We start from the raw sequence: 18,601 nt of genomic DNA on the forward strand, positions 1-18,601 counted from the left end.
AAGAAAATTATCTTTTATTCGGGGTTCTCTCTTATGCAATACTAACTTTGGTGCTGAACACTGGTTCTTACACTGTTGAACTATAGGCATACATTGGGCTCATTTCTGTTTACGTGATTGATTATCTGAACTATCTTGGGGCGATCCCGTGGTACAGTCGTCAACTCGAATAACATGCCCGTCATGGGTTCATGGGTTCAAACCCAGAATGGACCGTCCCCCCGTAGCAAAGGATTGACTATCCGGCTACGTGGTAATGAATTAAGTCTTGAAAGTCTTCTGTGTAGGCCGTGCATGTCCGCGTAGGACGTTACGCCAAATATAAGAAGAAGATATAAGCTATCTGTAGCGGAAAGCGGGGCAAAATGGACCAGTTAAGAGTTTTGGTCTGTATCTTATTGGTTAAACACTTTCCACTGTTATTTTGACATCAATCAATCCTGCAACGTCTTATTCATGAAAAACAATCATAAGATGACGCATTAACAACAAATATATACGTTTAAAATGAATTTTAAAAATCAACGTCAAAAGTGATGAAAATGTATTGTGTGGGGTAAAATGGTCTTGCTACTGGGGCAAAATGGTCTTACACAAAATGTCAAAACACAACAAAACAAAGGGGCAAAATTGACCACAACAATGGACATTAGGCTTTGGTTTAAGCTCTTGCATCGCGGTAGAATTGTGAGAGTAATACAGTGGAGCGCCGTTTATCCGGGTACCTTTTATCCGGCTTTCCGTTTATCCGTGTTGTTGAGAAATGACAGTTCAATACAAAAGTGAAATTGGGTTATGAGGAGGATATTTGAAAAAGCGGTTATAAGAGCACATTGTCATAACAAAAAACAATATAATTCATTGGCAAATTTTAAAAATTCTCTTTCGAAAAACACGAAGTTAGTAAAAACTGGGTTATTTTTATCAAAAAATAAGAAAAATTTCCAAAAAATATCCAGGAATTGGTAATAAAATATATCATTTGACTCATTATCCGTGTTATTCGATTATCCGGGCGAAGTCAAGTCCCGAGTAGCCCGGATAAACGGCGCTCCACTGTAATTAAAGTTTAGTATTTAAGTGTTTTGTTGAATAATTTAGTAAAATGCTGGAATATTTCAATAATTCACGTGTTGTCAGTAATATTTCTTGTCGATATAATATGCATACAGTACAGTTTTATTTATGTAAAGCTAGTGTATTGTAACGACCTTAGCTTATACCACAGCCTCGTCATGTTGCTCCTGTCAAAACATAAAGACCATTTTGCCCCAAACTGGAACGACCATTTTGCCTCAAATGAATCATTTTGCAAATTTTAAAATTAGATTAAAATCGTTACTTTTTTCGCGTAAATCATAGATAAATATCATGTGCCTGGGTATCCTTTCTCTCTAATTATATGTTAAATTCTTAAGAGCTTATTTTCAAGACGGTGAAAATAACATCGTTTTGAGCAAACATTTTATTTGCTAAATTATTCACTTATTTTGAAATCTTATGCTATGAAACCTTTATGGTGAGCTTTGAACATTGTATTTGATATTTTTCAATCATTAGAAGTCATTATAAACGTGTAAATATGCCAAAAATGCAGGTGACCATTTCGTCCTACCTAACCATTTTGCCCCAGGTTCCCCTATATATTGTAATATCGTTGTACACTAATGCATGTTTGCAATTTCAATTCAAACTTCCACCTTATTCAGTTTTCCCTCTGGTATGAGTCTTATTGACAATAAGATTCAACGACAATAAGTAAACAATAATAATAAAGCGTTTAAGTGAAATCTTTCACTACGTGTTCCAAGCTTCCTGCCATTATTGCAGTTCTTGCAGTCCACTATTTCGAATGCAATTTGCCTAACTCTAGGCGCAAATATACTAAGTGGCCCATTTTTAACATTTGAATAGCTATTAAAACAGTGCATGCACTGCTCTCACAGCATATTCTACTTATTTTCACTAAAGTTTGATATGCAAATAAGATAAAGCTCTTCTTAGAATTTCCCACGTTCACATCGGAATTGAAGTGCGAAAAGCATTAAAACACTTTTGCGCACTCCAGTGAGCCAGAAAATTTATTACTGCTCACAGAAACACAATCGAGAAACGCACTCTTCAATGCACCATACAGCAGACAAAAAAACACACACAGAAAAACTAATTTTGTAAAGCTGTATGAATTATAAATCGTCACCATTCACAGCGCACAATGCCTTGCATCGAAAGTGCATTTATATGCTAAAACGGCACCTGCAGTGCATAAAAAACCGCAAGAATTGCATCGCACCGGCACAACTGGGAACCACAACTTTCCAACCGGCAGGCACCAGCGCTCGAGATCTTGCAAATACGAGCAAGAGAGTGTGCCAACCATCTTCCACCCGAAATGCCGAAATGTGAAACCGGCAGAGTCTTTCATGCATTTATTTTCACTTGAGATTCAAATTGAATTCCGTGACTCCGTTGTTTCTTGGCCACTCGTAGTCGTCGTACTCGACTTGGGTGATGGTGGTTCTGGTGCAAAGTTTCACCCGATTGAAACTCTCATTCCCTCTCTCACAGTAAAAGGAAATGTGAAGCAACAGTCATTTGAATCGCTGGTTTTTTGTGCCCACTCTAGTCTGTGTCCATGTCGTGTCGTCTGATTTTGCACTGGGAAGCTCCCAGCTTCTCCCCGAGCACCCAAGGGGGAACGGTGACAAAACGCCTGCTCTCGGGGAAAAAAGGGAAGACGAACAGACATTCCGACGTAGATTGAAAATAAACACCCGATCTGATGAACCGATGAAAATTTGAATCTAATTTTAATTAAAACAATCTCCTCGGGCGATCGGGCCAGAAAGGACGGCTCAACCGGGTACTCCGGGCGTTGATGATGGGTTTTGGGTGGTGAACGCACACCTCACCATCACCCCACCCTTCCCACTGAAATGGTGACGAAACGACAAACAGTGGGCTTTTTTTGCCTGGTCGTGTACGTTCGTTTGACTCGCTTCGTTTTGCTGTTTCGAATACGATTACAACACAGCGAAATGGGTCGGCCGGTGTAAAATCAATTTTATTGATTGAAGTAAGTGTTTTGTGTGCGTTACGTACTGTTTATTTAGTCGACAAAGGAAAGCTCAACAAGTTCCGGAGGTTTTTTTGCCCACGGCCCACGGGCTTTGTGCTTCATCCTCGGGCAAGGATTCAATTAAAACTGGACAATATGCGACCAACGAAGTTGCTGGAGGTACGGGAGTGACTAAGGGAACATGTACGGCATTGTTGTAATACTTTATCTTCCATCTTGCCCGGTGAATGCTATGACAGAGCGTTCCATGGGTAACCAATAGGATGGGAAAAAGCAAGCAAAAAATACAAATTTTCCCTTTATCTCCCTTTATTATAAATTCAATAAACCACACCCATGTTCTGTCCATTCTGACACATCCTTGGGCTAAAGTGCTCAAACCCGCCCTTCCTTCCCGCGTGGTGCTTTTGCCCTACCTCATTGAGACAAAAATGCTCCGCCCGCCGGTGTATCATTGCAAGTACGCAACATCCTCATTGCGGTTACTGTGGCAACGGGCAGTTGCTCTCGGCAGCACAAACAGGTTTGCGGTAAAAATGAAAAGTTTGCGCAAGTATTTTTAGCATCTCTCTGCCTCCCCCGTTTTATGACGTGTTTCCCAGGCGGACTGTTATGGGACGGTTTTAGAATTGGAATCGTTCCATTTACAATCGTTCGGGTGCTGTGTTATCTTTGCAGCTGGGAAAGCACAGCACTACGAAATAGTGTCATAAAGCGTAATGGTGCTTGTAGTACGTGCAGGATGGTGGCAAAGTGTGCACTGGAACTTTGGGCGGGTAAAATGGCGCACGGAAGGGATTAGAATCACATTTTGGAGAGAGTTTGTTTGCGTGATGGGATGAATTTTCTGGTTTTAATTTTCTGGTTTTAGCTTTGCAAACAAAAATGAGCATTATTTCTAGATTTTTTTTTAAATTATTATAAAACATTTCATATCAACACTTTAGGATATTGCGTATCATTTGCGCATCAGCTTACGCTACGCAGGACGACAAGCAACACTTGACCGCAATCTAATTACAGCCTTCCGGTTCGAAGCGGGGAACCTTCCGCCCTCGGTGGACAAATGCGTGGGAAATATAGGCCAAGGATCGGAAGACAGCAAGATTAAATAAAGCCTCTCCCACCTTGCTTTACCTCCCTCCCTCCCTCTAGAAGCTCTAGCGTTCCGCAGGCCTGCATTAATAGAACCAACTCCGGAGACAACTTCCTGTCAACTTCGGCCGGCATTAACGCTGTAATTCTTCGTTGCTCAACCGAGCATGACTGATTGAAATGTCCAGCTACCGAGAGCGAACTGTCACCGATCGATTTACTACCGAAACGACTAATCAGCGTGTCACTGTGTGGGTGGGTGTGTGTGTGTTGATTGCGTCACCCTCCGTCACTCCGGATGGTGTCGTCAATCATCGGTGTAAATTCGCTCAATCACTTGTACGACTTCTGGTTCGGCTTTCGGCCTTCGAGGATGAGGACGATTCCTTGGGCTTAGTCAATCCCCGTACCACTTGGCGCAGATGGCACACTGGTGAGTGCTAAAGCCAGTGGGCCGTATGTGGGAGAGTGTGTTATTCACCCACACAGACACACAAAAAGAAGGCAAAAGTTCTTGTACCATACCACTCGAGAACATAAGCCGGAACCGTTACTAGTGTGGGGAGGCTCTATCGATCGACACCTTCACTTACACACACATACACACACACACACACCCAGGTGGTGGCTTGAAAAGCCTCTAACCGATTCTAACCGACAGCGGACGGGGAACGGGAGGAAATCAAAGGAAAGTGACAGTGCTCCCCACGTATAAACTCGTTCTCATTCTCAAACAGCACTTCCGCTAGGCTCCCACGAGCGGGGACAAATCCTTTCTTCCATACCACCCCTCCACCACCACTCTCAAGTACAGCTCTTTCTCTCTGTGTCTCACCGCACCATGAAAAGCCACCACCACAAATTGCAATTACGGGTTGCCATTATGTTTGTCGAGCCTCCCCGGATGTGGATGTGAAAAATGTTCACAATACAACTCTAGTTCCACGCCCCTTCCACGCCCTACCGTTGGAAGTGGAGGGATCCAGCTGCCCCGGGATCCCAGGGCCATTTTGTACGTTTGACGCTATTGACGCTGCAGACATATTGGAAAGCTCGGCAAAACATGGCTAAGCCCTTTGCCAATATCATTGGATTGGAGGTGAAGGTGGAACGATGGAATCGATTCGGGAAGAAGAAGAAATGAAAAAACTGCACCCCATCCATCCCCACTCATGCCTCGCCACAATGTCGCCACGTTGATTTATCGATTTCAATAAAAAGGATTACTACTACGACGACGACGAGACCACGTTGCGGATCAGTTTTCGCGACCAGCACCGGAGCCCACGTGCACGTGGGAGTAGGATTGTACATGGACGAATCCAACGATCCAAAAAAAACACACACACACACACACACACACACACACACACACACACACACACAGAAGAGGAAGTGTGCAATGGGGAACGACCATAAATGGAGTCATGGTCAAATGGGGCTAGGAGACTAGACAACGGAAAGCTAATTGGACACAAAAGGATGCAAAACCACATGGCTTGCCGCAAATCCAGCAAGAGCCCGTCTAACAGCATTGGGCTATTTTTTTCTTCCTTCCTCTGTATTCAGCAGCCTGCCAGCCTACGGGGCTCCATAACTCACTCCACACGTGGCCACAGTTCTTTGACCCACATTCGGCGCCAACCGTGTGCAACAGTATGTTGCATGCCGAGGTTGCGGTCGAGGTAGTCCATCGAAACGGGGTGTCACTCACGCTTGGGACTGTTTTGGGCTGCCCAAGAGCGTATGAAATAATTTGTCCAGCGAACGGTGTGGCTAGCAGCGCTGGCACGTGGCCAACCAGCATGGTCGACCAATGGTGGATTGTTTTTTGTGTTTTTGTTTAGCTGAACACAACGAGTTTGAGAGCTACAATAAAGAAAGGGTGGACAAATAGCAGATGCTAAATTAAAGTCGGCATAATTGGCTATTAGTCAGATGCGTTCGGGTTGAAGCTTTAGCAGCACAAACAAAAGCCTTCAAGTGGAGGAAAGTTTTTACTACCCCCCAAGCTCCGGTTCGTACGTAAAGCTGTGCGGCTGTAAGTAAAATATAACTTCCAGTGAAGAGAGAAAGAGAGAGAAAGAGAGCACACATACATCTTTGTTGCACGGCAATTGAATTTACAAACCCAATTAGTTCATCCTACTTTATGGCTGTCTCCCTGACAACACACAAAGTGATAGTTTTGACATGCTTGCTTCGATGCAATTCTTCATGTTTGGCTTTACTTAGCTCTGCTGCGTGCCCTGGCAAAAATCCGGAGTCGACTTCGATCCGACTGGCGATAAATTCGGATTCAACTCCGGAAGGCAGGTCCGCCCTGTATTATTCGGAGTCGTCCGAAGTCGTTCGGAATCATCCGGTGTCGTTCAGAGTTGTTCGGAGTCGTTCAGAGTTGTCCGGAGTCGTCCGGAATCGTCCGGAGTCGTCCGGAGTCGTTTGAAGTCGTACGGAGTCGTTCAGAGTTGTTCGGAGTCGTTCAGAGTTGTCCGGAGTCGTCTGGAGTCGTTCGGAATCGTCCATAGTCGTCCGGAGTCGTTCAGAGTTGTCCGAAGTCGTTCGGAGTCGTCCGTAATCGTCCAGAGTTGCCCAGAGTTATTCGGAGTCGGAGTCGTCCCAAGTCGTCCGGAATCGTTCGGAGTCGTCCGGAGTCACCCGGTGTCATTCAGAGTCTGAGTCGTCCGGAGTCGTTTGAAGTCGTACGGAGTCGTAAGTAGTCGTTCAGAGTTGTCAGAAGTCGTCCGGAGTCGCTTGGAGTCATTCGGAGTCGTAAGGAATCGTTCAGAGTCGTCCAGAGTCGTCCGGAATCGTTCGGAGTCATCCGGAGTCTTCCGGAGTTGCCCGGAGTTATTCGGAGTGGGAGTCGTCCGGAGTCGTTCGGAGTCGTCCGGAGTCGCGCGGAGTTATTCGGAGTCGGAGTGGTCCGAAGTCGTTCGAAGTCGTACGGAGTCGTAAGTAGACGTTCAGAGTTTTCAGAAGTCGTCCGGAGTCGCTTAGAGTCCTTCGGAGTCGTAAGGAATCGTTCAGAGTCGTCCGGAGTCGTCCGGAGTCGTCCGGAATCGTTCGGAGTCATCCGGAGTCGTCCAGAGTCGCTCGGAGTCGCTCGGAGTCGTCCAGAGTCGCTCGGAGTCATTCGGAGTCGCTCTGAGGTATTCAGAGTCTCAGTCGTTCGGAATCGGCCTTCAAAGCAAAGGTCTGTATATTAACAATAGTCGAAGTCGGATCGGTGTCCTGGGTGCGCTCCAGCGAACACCTCACTAGTCTTGTGTAATGCCAAGTAACAACAACTTCTCTCCATTGCCGGAATTGAAATTCAAATTTGCATTGACAACCATCGGCTTTGGCGTAAAACAATTCCAAACGCCCGGTCACGTGCTGGTGGCCAACCGTCATTTACCATTTCGCAACCTTTCCCCTTGGCAGCCTTTGACAAAACAGATTTGGGTGTCAGGAGAAACTGCCCCTTCTTCCAGCTCTCGGGAGGGGGCCCATGTCAGAAAGGTGAGGCAGTGTTTTGTGCTGCTGTAGCCCCTGCACCGTACCGGTACACAGATTGACGCATGAATATGTTACATCCAAACGCCCAACAGCGTACAGAAACACACGCTGCAAACCATTACCATAACCGATAAATCATGGTGTCTGCATGCGAAAAGGGAAACGATAGTTCACACCGAGCAACCACCACCAACTGGCGGTACAAGCGAGTACGGCTGCGGCTAACGGCTTTTACGATAACAAGACGTCGCAAGACATGTGACATGAGAAATGATACCCAAGGCAGGCAGGCTGAGCGCTCTCGGAGCGTCTGGCGCATTCGTAAATGAGGTAAAACTATTCCTACAACGTGCACCATTGTGTTTGTGTTTTAGTACAATTTTATTTCCTTTCCAACAGTTACATTCTTCATCTATTATTTAATTTTTTTCTTTCTTTACGTTATCATCTCGTATCTCGTACATACTTAAATTCTTGCCTCTTCTCTGAGTCGTTTCTTAAACGTTGTTACCCCGTTTCTTCCATCTCCGAAACTATCCCACCGACCTACGCGCTTCCCTCTCTCCCGTTGATGTACATTTGTGCCTCTGGTAGGGCGTCGTTGCTTCGGTTCCGTCGGCGCACCAGCTTCGGCAATGCCTTCGCGGTTCACGAAGCCGTCGGTTCGCATCTGGCCTCCCTCCGAAAAAATCGATACGCTCACAACAACCAGGCAAATCCGAGCCGCCCGACTAGACCCGGAGACCAAGCATAGACGGAGATACAGCTCACTGATAGTACAGCTCGATGTTCATGCCGTCGTGTATTTCGTAGTCCGCCAGCTTTATGTTATCCTTGTAAATAGTGTACCACTTTTTCAGCACGATCTTGTCGTACCGGGTGCCGGTTTGGGCCGCGATCAGCTTTTTCAAGTCGCCAATCGTATCGTCCGGGTTGCACTTGACGCGCACCTTCTTGCCCAGCCGATCGTTGCACGTAATTTCCAGCATCGCCGTGGCCCCTTTTCTTTTGTTTGTGGCGCGTGGCTGACAAAGGGAATAAGAGAAAAACGAGCACCGGGGGGCAAAGGTTAGAAAGTAACACACACGGACGCGGGTTTAGCTTTAGAACGCGGTTTTTGTACGCGACAACAACCTTCTGCAGGCAGGCAAGCGAGCTTGTCGGACTGTAAACAAACATGCGAGACGGGTCGCTAAACGTCAAACTGACGTTCGCACAGAAGGCGGACCCATGCGGACACGTACGATTGACGTTTGATAAAAATACGGAATTTTAGCAAGTGATTTTATTTACACTTTTGTTTTACTTTTCTTTTTAAATGCTTTTCTTTTTAAAAGAAAGTAGTAAAAATGGACGTCGGTAAAAGAGGTTAAAATATTCGACATCATTTTTCAATACTTCTGTCTGCTTTTAAGCATCATCAGGTAGTTTTTCAATCATTATAACTAGGTGTAATATCTTAGACATATGACCACGATGCGGCCACTGTGCTTCGTGTGTCAAACTTGATCATGACCGCTGTCATGATCATCGTGCGCGCGGCAATGAACAATAAACGTCATTCGTTTACGGATCGTCGTACCGGCAACATCTTCAGTCTTCTTCTGTGTCGGTTTATTTCTTCTGCCTTTATTCTTCTGCCTTCGGACTGTGCTCAGTTTGAGTTCATCGGTTGATTTGAATTAATTCAAATTAATTCTAATCATTACATCTCAGAAGTGGGATACGTCCTATCGACTACACCTGTTTTGCTGTTTGCACCCTCACGATAAAAAGTATAGCGAAAAGTGTGTGCGTGTGTATGTGTGTGCGAGGTGACGCCACGATCCGCCATCGCGATGCCTACAAAAGATGAGATGTTGTGTGCTCTTGAAAGTAAGGGCATAGAAGTCCCCGTTACGGCTTCTATTCCACAAATTCGGAATATGTTTTCTGAAAACGTTCTACAACTAACATCAGCGGAAGCAGTCGCAACAACCTCACGAGGTGAGATATGCCCCCCGTCGAGCACCGCCATAGCCGCCACCACCACCACCTCCGTAGCTACCGTCGCGGCAAATTGCGCATCCACCATTTTGAAAGGCGACAACGATACCGATTCTGCCACCATTTTGAGTGCTTCCGTAGCTTGTGCTCCCATCGCGCTTAACAATGAGAATTCTTCTTCGCTTCCTGCTAACGCCGACAACGAAAATGAACTCAACGAAATGCGACGACGCTTGGAACTTTTAGAGCTTCGCCAAAGGGTCCAAACCCTTGAATATCAATCGGGAAAATTTTCGGCAAGCGATTTGAAGCTAGATGGAATTATTGAGCCTTTTACTGGAGACGATGCATCAAAGTGCATCATTGAATGGCTTGACGAGCTAGATCATCACTTTTCTCTGTGCCGCGTCCAAGATTCTGATAAATTCTTCTACGTGTACCGTTTACTGAAAGGATCTGCTGCTATGGTCGCTAAAGCCTCTCGTGCTTCAACACTGCAACAATTAAAAGACGAGCTGGTTGCAAACTTTTATGTGACACCCACGACCGAAGGCGTCTACCGACAGCTGCGTAACCGTCGTCTCTCGCCCCATGAGACAGCCCTGCGTTACGTATTAGATATGCAGCGAATCGCCAGTCGCGCATCCGTTCCTGAGCCTGAATTAATTAACATCATCTTCGAAGGGCTTGGCAGTCCGTCCCACACCGCTGGAATGCGTTTTCTGGTCGAAAAAGTGGAGGATTTGAAGCCACTTTTGAACAAGTTCGAGGCGATTCGACCACGATATGTTGCTAAATCATCCGAGACGCCCTTTCCCAGTGATCGCAAACGGGTTACAACTAATCGGGGAACAACACCAACAACTGTCCGTTGTTTCAATTGCTCTCAGTTTGGTCATCATCAGAGTGCTTGTACACGCCAACGCCGCCCACCAGGAGCTTGTTTCCGTTGCTTCCAGCTGGGACACAACTATAAAAGCTGTCCGAATGCTGAAACCAGCGCTGCTGCTTATCCGGATGCGGCCAATCGCGTTGATATCGATAATGCAGAAACACTGCCATTAAATGAATTGCACGAGGTGAGTGCTTCTTTTCTTAAGTCAGGGAATATAATCATGACAGTCAAAGAATATTCCTTATTTGATACAGGTAGCCCAGTAAGCTTTATTAATGAGAAGATCGTACCTTTATGCCTGCTATCTGATCCAGTTCCTTCCAACTACAAAGGTTTAGGAAATTCGCATCTTTATACTCGTGGCCAAATACACTGCCGAATTCAATTCAGGGAGACGATTCTCCATCACATGTTTGTTATACTGCCACATACATCTATGGCATGGCCAATAATCATAGGGAAGGATCTACTTCCAGCACTTAATGTTCATCTTATGTATTTCAAAGATCACATCCCGCTTAAACGAACTTGCATTATCCCTACAAAAACTATAGAGGAACAAAAAAGGAACGTTAGCAAATCTGGTATATTAGATAATGCCTTTAGTGAAATCTGTGCTATTGATACATTTGAATCTGAATTTAAACTTGATACTGGCCCTTCTCTATCCCTCGAAGAGACTTCAACCATTTTGTCTATTTTTGAAAATTCTTATATAAATAATACTTCTAAAAATAATGAACTATCAAATCACTGTATGAAAATTAATCTAACTAATCAAACTCCTATTTTCACAAAACCTCGGAGATTATCATACGGGGAACGTAATCAAGTGAAGGAAATCGTTTCAAACTTACTTAAAGAAAAGGTTATAAGACCTAGCAATTCTCCTTATGCTTCGGCTCTGGTACTCGTGCGAAAGAAGAATGGAGAGGTTCGAATGTGCGTGGACTATCGACCGTTAAACAAAATTACTGTGAGGGATAATTACCCACTACCGTTGATTGAAACATGTTTAGAGCATCTTAGCAACAAAAAGTTTTTCAGTTTACTAGATCTCAAAAGTGGCTTCCACCAGATAAGGATGGAAGAATCTTCCATTCCCTACACTTCTTTCGTCACCCCTGATGGTCAGTACGAGTACACCAAAATGCCCTTCGGTCTTAAGAATGCCCCCTCTGAGTTCCAGAGATTTATTAACTCCATTCTTCGTGAATTTATCGATGATGAAAAAGTGGTCGTCTACTTGGACGACATTATAATAGCCTCCTTGGACTTTCAGTCTCACTTAAAAACCCTTCAGGCAGTTCTAGAGAGAATCAAACAATGTGGCCTTGAGCTTCGCGTTGACAAGTGTAAATTTGCGCATCAAGAACTTGACTATCTAGGATACAAAGCAAATGCTTTCGGTATTCGACCTAGTGATCGGCACATTCAAGCCATTAGAAATTATCCGATGCCTATTAATGTTAAACAACTCAGAAGATGTTTAGGACTCTTCTCTTATTTTCGACGCTTTGTCCCTTCGTTTTCTTGCATTGCTAAACCACTCACTAACTTACTTCAAAAAGATGAATTATTTAACTTTGATACAAGCTGTTGTGAAGCATTTGAAACATTGCGAGAGAAACTTACTCAATCCCCTATCCTTGCTATTTTTGATCCCAAAAAGGAGACTGAGCTTCATTGCGATGCCAGCTCGTTCGGCTTTGGTGCTGTATTATTACAGAAACAAGAAGATAATAAACTTCATCCTGTAGCTTATTTCTCGAAGACAACATCAAAAGAAGAGGCAAAGTTGCATAGCTACGAGCTAGAGACGCTTTCCGTTATCTATGCACTTAAAAGATTCCATGTATACGTACATGGGTTGCCTTTAAAAATCTTTACTGACTGCAATTCATTGGTCGAAACCTTAAAAAACAGGAATGCATCGGCTAAAATAGCAAGATGGTCTTTGTTTTTAGAAAACTATGATTACACAATTCATTACCGATCTGGAACTTCTATGGCTCATGTAGACGCTCTAAGCCGAACTGAAGCCGTTGGAGCAATCAGCGACTTAGATCTTGATTTTCAACTTCAGATTGCTCAATCCCAAGACCCCTTAATAAATACCCTACGACAAAAACTTGAAGCTGGTTCTGTTCAAGGATTTATCCTCCAAGATGGTTTGGTATATCGTCAGTCTTCCACAAATCATCTTCAATTATATGTGCCACGAGAAATGGTAGACAATATTATCCGACACAATCACGAAAAGATTGGTCATCTTGCCATCAGCAAAACTTGCCAAACCATTAGCCAACACTATTGGTTCCCTCATATGAAACCAAGAGTTGAGAACTTCATTAAAAATTGTTTAAAATGCATCGTCTATTCAGCACCTCCAAGAACTAACAACCGAAATATGTACAGTATTCCAAAGACACCCGTACCATTCGACACGTTGCATATTGATCATTTAGGACCCCTACCCAACATTACATCTCGCAAGAAATATATATTGGTTGTCATAGATGCCTTCACCAAATTTACAAAATTATACGCTACCGCTACAACTAATACTAATGAAGTATGTGAAGCTCTCACTCAATATATGTCATATTATAGCAGACCGAAGCGAATTATAAGTGACCGTGCAACATGCTTTACTTCAACCGCATTCAAAGAGTTTGTTGATTCTAATGATATCACTCATGTTCTTAATGCAACCGGTTCCCCTCAAGCGAACGGGCAGGTGGAACGTGTTAATCGTGTACTTCGCCCCATTTTAAGCAAATTATGCAATTCTTCTGACCATTCTGATTGGAGTTCGCATTTGAGATCCGCTGAACATGCCCTCAACAATACTGTCCATAGTTCCACAAGCTTTCTTCCTTCGATTCTTCTTTTCGGCATTGAGCAACGAGGCCAGATCTTAGACGAATTACATGAATTCCTTAATGATAAGCATGTTACAACAAACCGTGACTTAAACCTTCTTCGTTCTGAAGCGTTATCTAACATTGAATATTCACAATATCGAAACGAACAATACGTAGCCAATAGAACCAAGCCAGCCCCTAGTTTCTCTGAAGGAGATCTGGTAGCTATCAAATACACAGATTCCACTAATGCAAATAAGAAACTCGTCTGCAAGTTCCGCGGCCCTTATATAGTTCATAAAGTACTTCCCCACGACCGTTATGTAATTAGAGATGTTGATGGATTTCAGATCACGCAGATGCCTTATGACGGAGTTTTAGAGGTAGACAAACTTAGGAAATGGTCTAATAACATATAACATGATGTATTACTAGACAGCATCGTATTGCTTTAATTAGAATAGAATTGAGGTCAATCCTAGGTCAGGATAGCCGAGCTGTAATATCTTAGACATATGACCACGATGCGGCCACTGTGCTTCGTGTGTCAAACTTGATCATGACCGCTGTCATGATCATCGTGCGCGCGGCAATGAACAATAAACGTCATTCGTTTACGGATCGTCGTACCGGCAACATCTTCAGTCTTCTTCTGTGTCGGTTTATTTCTTCTGCCTTTATTCTTCTGCCTTCGGACTGTGCTCAGTTTGAGTTCATCGGTTGATTTGAATTAATTCAAATTAATTCTAATCATTACATAGGTAAAACAACTTCACAAGGAACTTGTTTAGTTTTCTTATTTATCAACAAATTTCCCTCATAAAACCGGGTGTTTCTAACTCTCAACCCCCTAAGGAAAGCTTCCCCAATTCCACAGAAAGCTCCCCCTCTCCAAAGGGGGGATCACACCACGTGCCCGGAGCCTCGAACCGATGCTTCACATGATATTTACATTTCTTCCTGAAAGTTTAAAACAACGTTCAGCGTGCACCGACCTGTACCGCCCGACCGACACACTGCTTCCGTAAGATCGCCCGCTCCACGCACCTCCAAGGGGGCTGTGCTCTGTTTGGCACTGGTGTGCGTTTTATGGTTGGAAAATTATTCATAAGTGAATGGGATTTTCATCACATTAGGGATGGTGGTTAATTTGATAACAGATCTCGGCGCAACGGAACGCTTCCGACGCGTAAACAAAGCGTGCGCTCCGACCTTCATCAAACAGACACTCCCCACCCCTTTTGGCAGTGGGGGGGTGGATGGGTTGGGATGGGAAAACGGGTTATTTGTGCAATAACGCTCGCGCAAACAATTTCAGGAGCTGCGGGATTAGCTGCTAGTGACAATATAATTCATAGCAATTTGAATTTGGTTCGCGATAGAACAGCGGGCGGGTTTATATGCAGAAGCGGCAAGGCCGATTAGAAGAAAGATAACGAAATGCAAGAGACTTTTAAATGAAAGAATGAAGAAGAAGAGTACAATAAAAATAAGAAAAAATAGAATTATATGCTCATTTCTGCAAAAAAAAGGAAAACTAGGCCAAAGAAGAAAATAGAACAGAATAATCTGCTCATTTCCGCAAGAAAATGTAAGGAAAACTAGTCCAAAGAAGATAACCAAACTAAATAAAGCTCGAGATAATGGTCAACGAAGAAAGGGAATAAAAAAACAACAACAGCTCGCTTGATACGATGGATGTTGCTCGTTATTGGTACAATCCATCTGCGAGTGAAGGACGTACATGGGGAAGGATCCCCCTTGCCTTTCCCAGTGGCCAGCAAGGAAGCTCGGCTCTTTGGTGGCCGATAATTTTATTCATAAGCGCTCCGGCCTCACTATGCAAATGACACATTTAGTGGGCCATGAAACGGACGATTTGGTACCTACTGAAGACGACGCATCGGTCGGTCGGTCAAGTGTAGTGTAGAGGAGATTTATGTTCCCCAACCCCTCCCCAGAAAAAAAACCGACTCAGAAGGGTTATTAGAGTGTTGAAAAGTGGAGAGTTTTATTCGCCGAGCAAAGGGGGAGTGTTTTTAAATTAGACATTTTAAGTGGAAGCCCAATTTCAAGCTTGAACTTTGATAGCGCGAGTAAGGAGCTTCGCGAAATAAATTTTTAGACTAAAAAGCCTTCAAAAAGAGGGCTTATACACTACCAGTCTAAAAAAGGAGCAAAGAATGCTTCACTTCAGTAAGGTAAGTAGATGAAAGACGGTTACAGACCGAAGCAACCGAAAGCCCAGCCAGCTAGGTAGCTACTTTGGACGACCTTTGAGTGTTGAAGCTCTTCGGTTTCATTTTTCGAGTGTACGATCAATAAACGGAATTCAGTACACCCGGGTACGCCCCGTTCTCCCTAAACTGCTCCTCCTGCTCCTCCTCCTCATCCCCGTCAAGAGTAATGATGTTTCGAAATCATGTAAATGGTGCTGAATCGTTTAGTTTCCCTTTGTGTCCCCTCAGTGTCGCTACCAGTACCCCCTCCGCAGTGTGACTCGTGTGCATTTCTCGTGGGCACACACAGTGCTGTGTGGCACGCTTAAGTGGCTTCTCGAATAAAAGACAACCGAAACCGAAATGAAGTGTCTTTATTTTGTCGAGCTCGGCAAAGGAAAAAGACCAGAGGGACGGTCACGGACGGGCGGTGATGATTCACTTCGCAAGATAGTGTTGGTGGACAAGTGGAAAGATGGGCCAGAACCAAACCAGTGAAGTATAAAGTAGAACCACTCGAGAATGGCAAACGGGAGCGCCTTTCACTGTCTATTTCCACGAACGACCCCCCACCTCCCCCATCTTATGCAATCACCGATGCACGAGCAGACGCAAAGGCTCGAGATCGTCCTTCCTGCTGCGCGTCGCAGTTTCTCTGTGTTACAATGTGGCGAACGCAATGAAGCAGGGCGCGCGCAAGTAGCTAACCAAATCAAAGCTGGGGGAGAGAAATGGATGGAGGTACAGGGTTTTTGCAGGAGTTCTCATAGCTGTGGGACACTTTATTGACTGTTTCATACACGAAATGAACTTAATCTAATGTGAATTGCACTCTACAGCACCCTTGTTGGACAAATCCAATAGGATTTTCCAAGGAGCCTGTCCAACAAGCGTGCCATAGAGTCCAATTTCCAACATATGAGGTTCACTTCCAATAGGAAAGAGTCAAAGAAGCGTCCGACAACTATGAGAACCCCTGGAAACCCTGTATCACCCCCTACGGTTCGGTACGAATCGATCCATTTTTCATCGGTTAGGACCCACTCCCCACGGATCGGAACGGACAGGAACTTACACTAAAGCAGGTCGAAGAAAAGGCAACGGCCGTAGTACCCGCGGGAGGTGCATCAAAAATTGAAGCTTCGAAATCAATAAGCCCCGTACCGTACAACTTCATGCCCCCCTCCCCCCTCCAAACCATGTTGGTTTTTGGTAAAATGGAGCGGTTACGAGAGGAAAACAGGCCCGCGGGGGAGAACCTTGTAAGCCTCACACAAGAATCACCTTGCACAACTTGCGCGTTCTTTCGCAATGGCGGCGGTAAAGGGAAGACGCATTAGCAAATCCGTACTCTGCTCTCATTTGCTAACGGCAAAAACGTGTACATAATTCAACGTACACCTAGAGAGAGAGGAGGGAGGGGGGGGGGGGGAGAGGAAGGAGGGATAAGATGAACCGAACTCGTTTAAAGGAATGGTGAGGATCTGAGAACGATACAACAGGGCAGGAAACAGGAAAAAGTTCAAAGTAGAGTGGTTTGAAAAGTTAGATTGATGATAACAGAGGGAGGCCCTTCGCCCTTCTCTTTTGCACCCCCCCCCCCCACCTTGCAAGTTCGTTAGTCGGGTTTTTGGTTAGCCATGTGCTAAGGAATGCTTTGAAATGTGGGTTCACCGTTCACCTTGCAGAACAGGAAGCTAGGAATGAGGTTGGAAAACAATTGCGTTAATAATTTACCACCCAACCAAGCCGAAGCATTTTGATGGTGATTTAATGTAACACACATTTACACACAACAGCCTCCCAGCTCACCACAAAAAAAACCCCATTTCTGGCCGTTTTTTAACCCATAACCCACAATGATATGGTGGAAAAGAGGTTTAAAAAAAATCGTTACCTTACTGTGCTGCTGCTCTCGGCACTTAGTGGCTGTGTCCTCAGACAGGTGGACAAGTGGCTGGAGCGCGTTCGGCGTTCACTTCACTCAACCGCAGACGGCAATCGCAGTAGGCAACGCGGCAACACACAACCGGGTAACGGCTGACGGCAGTTGGCCGTGTACGAAACGAACACTCGCGGCCTGTTACGGGGACGTGCTCGAGAGCCCTTCCCCCCCTGTTTGCTGACCGGGCTGACTATTATGCAACACGGACACTTGAAGCGCGCGACAGACCGTGGAGCGGAGAACGCGAAAACCACACACACACGCACACACACGGCAAACGCACAAGGAGGCTCGAGAGGTTAAGAAGATGGGCGCGCGTTCGCTCGTAAGGTAGCTGCTGCGTTCAAGACGTGTGCACGGCACCGAGTATCGCTTCAGAGTGAGAGCACGGGCCTTGAAAGCCGATCCGGATGGGGATGCACACAGCCAGACACACACAGGTGGTGGAACGTGTACGCACTGTCCTGCCAGCAGCAGCAGCAGCAACAACAACAGTGACACGATTCGAGCGTTCGGGCGTTCGGGCCGAGCGCTGCAGCTCGAGCAGCCCGAAGTGGCGAACTGCTCGAAACACGAAGTGCTGCTACACCTTGGCAACAGCCGTGTTACTTTGTTGTTGTTGTGTGTGCAGCCGTTCGGCCCAAATGGCTGCTGGCAGGCGCCTCTCTACTGGCAACAACAATGCGAACAGGTGATGTAATAGATGCAGGAAGAGAGGGAGAGAGCGTAAAGTAGCTTTCAGTGAGAGGGAGAAAGCGTGCGAGAGCGAGTGTATGGGAGAGAGCTTTCGAAAGCGTCCAAAGCGCTCGAATTCGAGCAGTTTCGAGTGTGTGAAAGTGTGGCGAAAGAATTTGGGAGAATATTTTGACTGAAACGCTTTGTGCGTTTCTTTAAGGTTGTTTTTAGATTTTTTTTGTTAGAATTGCACCTTCATTATCATTATTATCCATTTGTAGAGAGTGTAGCATAGTTGTCAAGGCATTTAATGGCAATTACTCGTTAAATGTAGGACCT

At 45.1% G+C, this 18,601-nt stretch overlaps 2 protein-coding genes across 3 annotated transcripts in view; both read right to left on the reverse strand.

The window, feature by feature from the left end:
• LOC1270676 (neuromodulin) overlaps positions 1-18,601 on the reverse strand; it is a 79,134-nt gene that overhangs the window by 58,823 nt on the left and 1,710 nt on the right. The window lies entirely within an intron of this gene.
• LOC1270675 (ubiquitin-like protein 5) lies at positions 8,038-18,248 on the reverse strand. 2 transcript variants are annotated; one of them, XM_309393.4, is made up of 2 exons: positions 17,540-18,248; positions 8,038-8,700 (listed from the first exon to the last, which is right to left on the reverse strand). In XM_309393.4, exon 2 carries the CDS (start codon positions 8,662-8,664, stop codon positions 8,443-8,445), a length of 222 nt encoding a protein of 73 aa, XP_309393.2. In that variant the 5' UTR covers positions 8,665-8,700; positions 17,540-18,248; the 3' UTR covers positions 8,038-8,442. The 2 variants fall into 2 exon arrangements, with proteins under 2 accessions (XP_309393.2, XP_061516984.1); XM_061661000.1 differs by lacking the exon at positions 17,540-18,248 and adding an exon at positions 8,810-8,901.

Source organism: Anopheles gambiae, chromosome 3, assembly GCF_943734735.2.
Source record: "Anopheles gambiae chromosome 3, idAnoGambNW_F1_1, whole genome shotgun sequence".
Taxonomy (NCBI): Eukaryota; Metazoa; Arthropoda; class Insecta; order Diptera; family Culicidae; genus Anopheles; species Anopheles gambiae.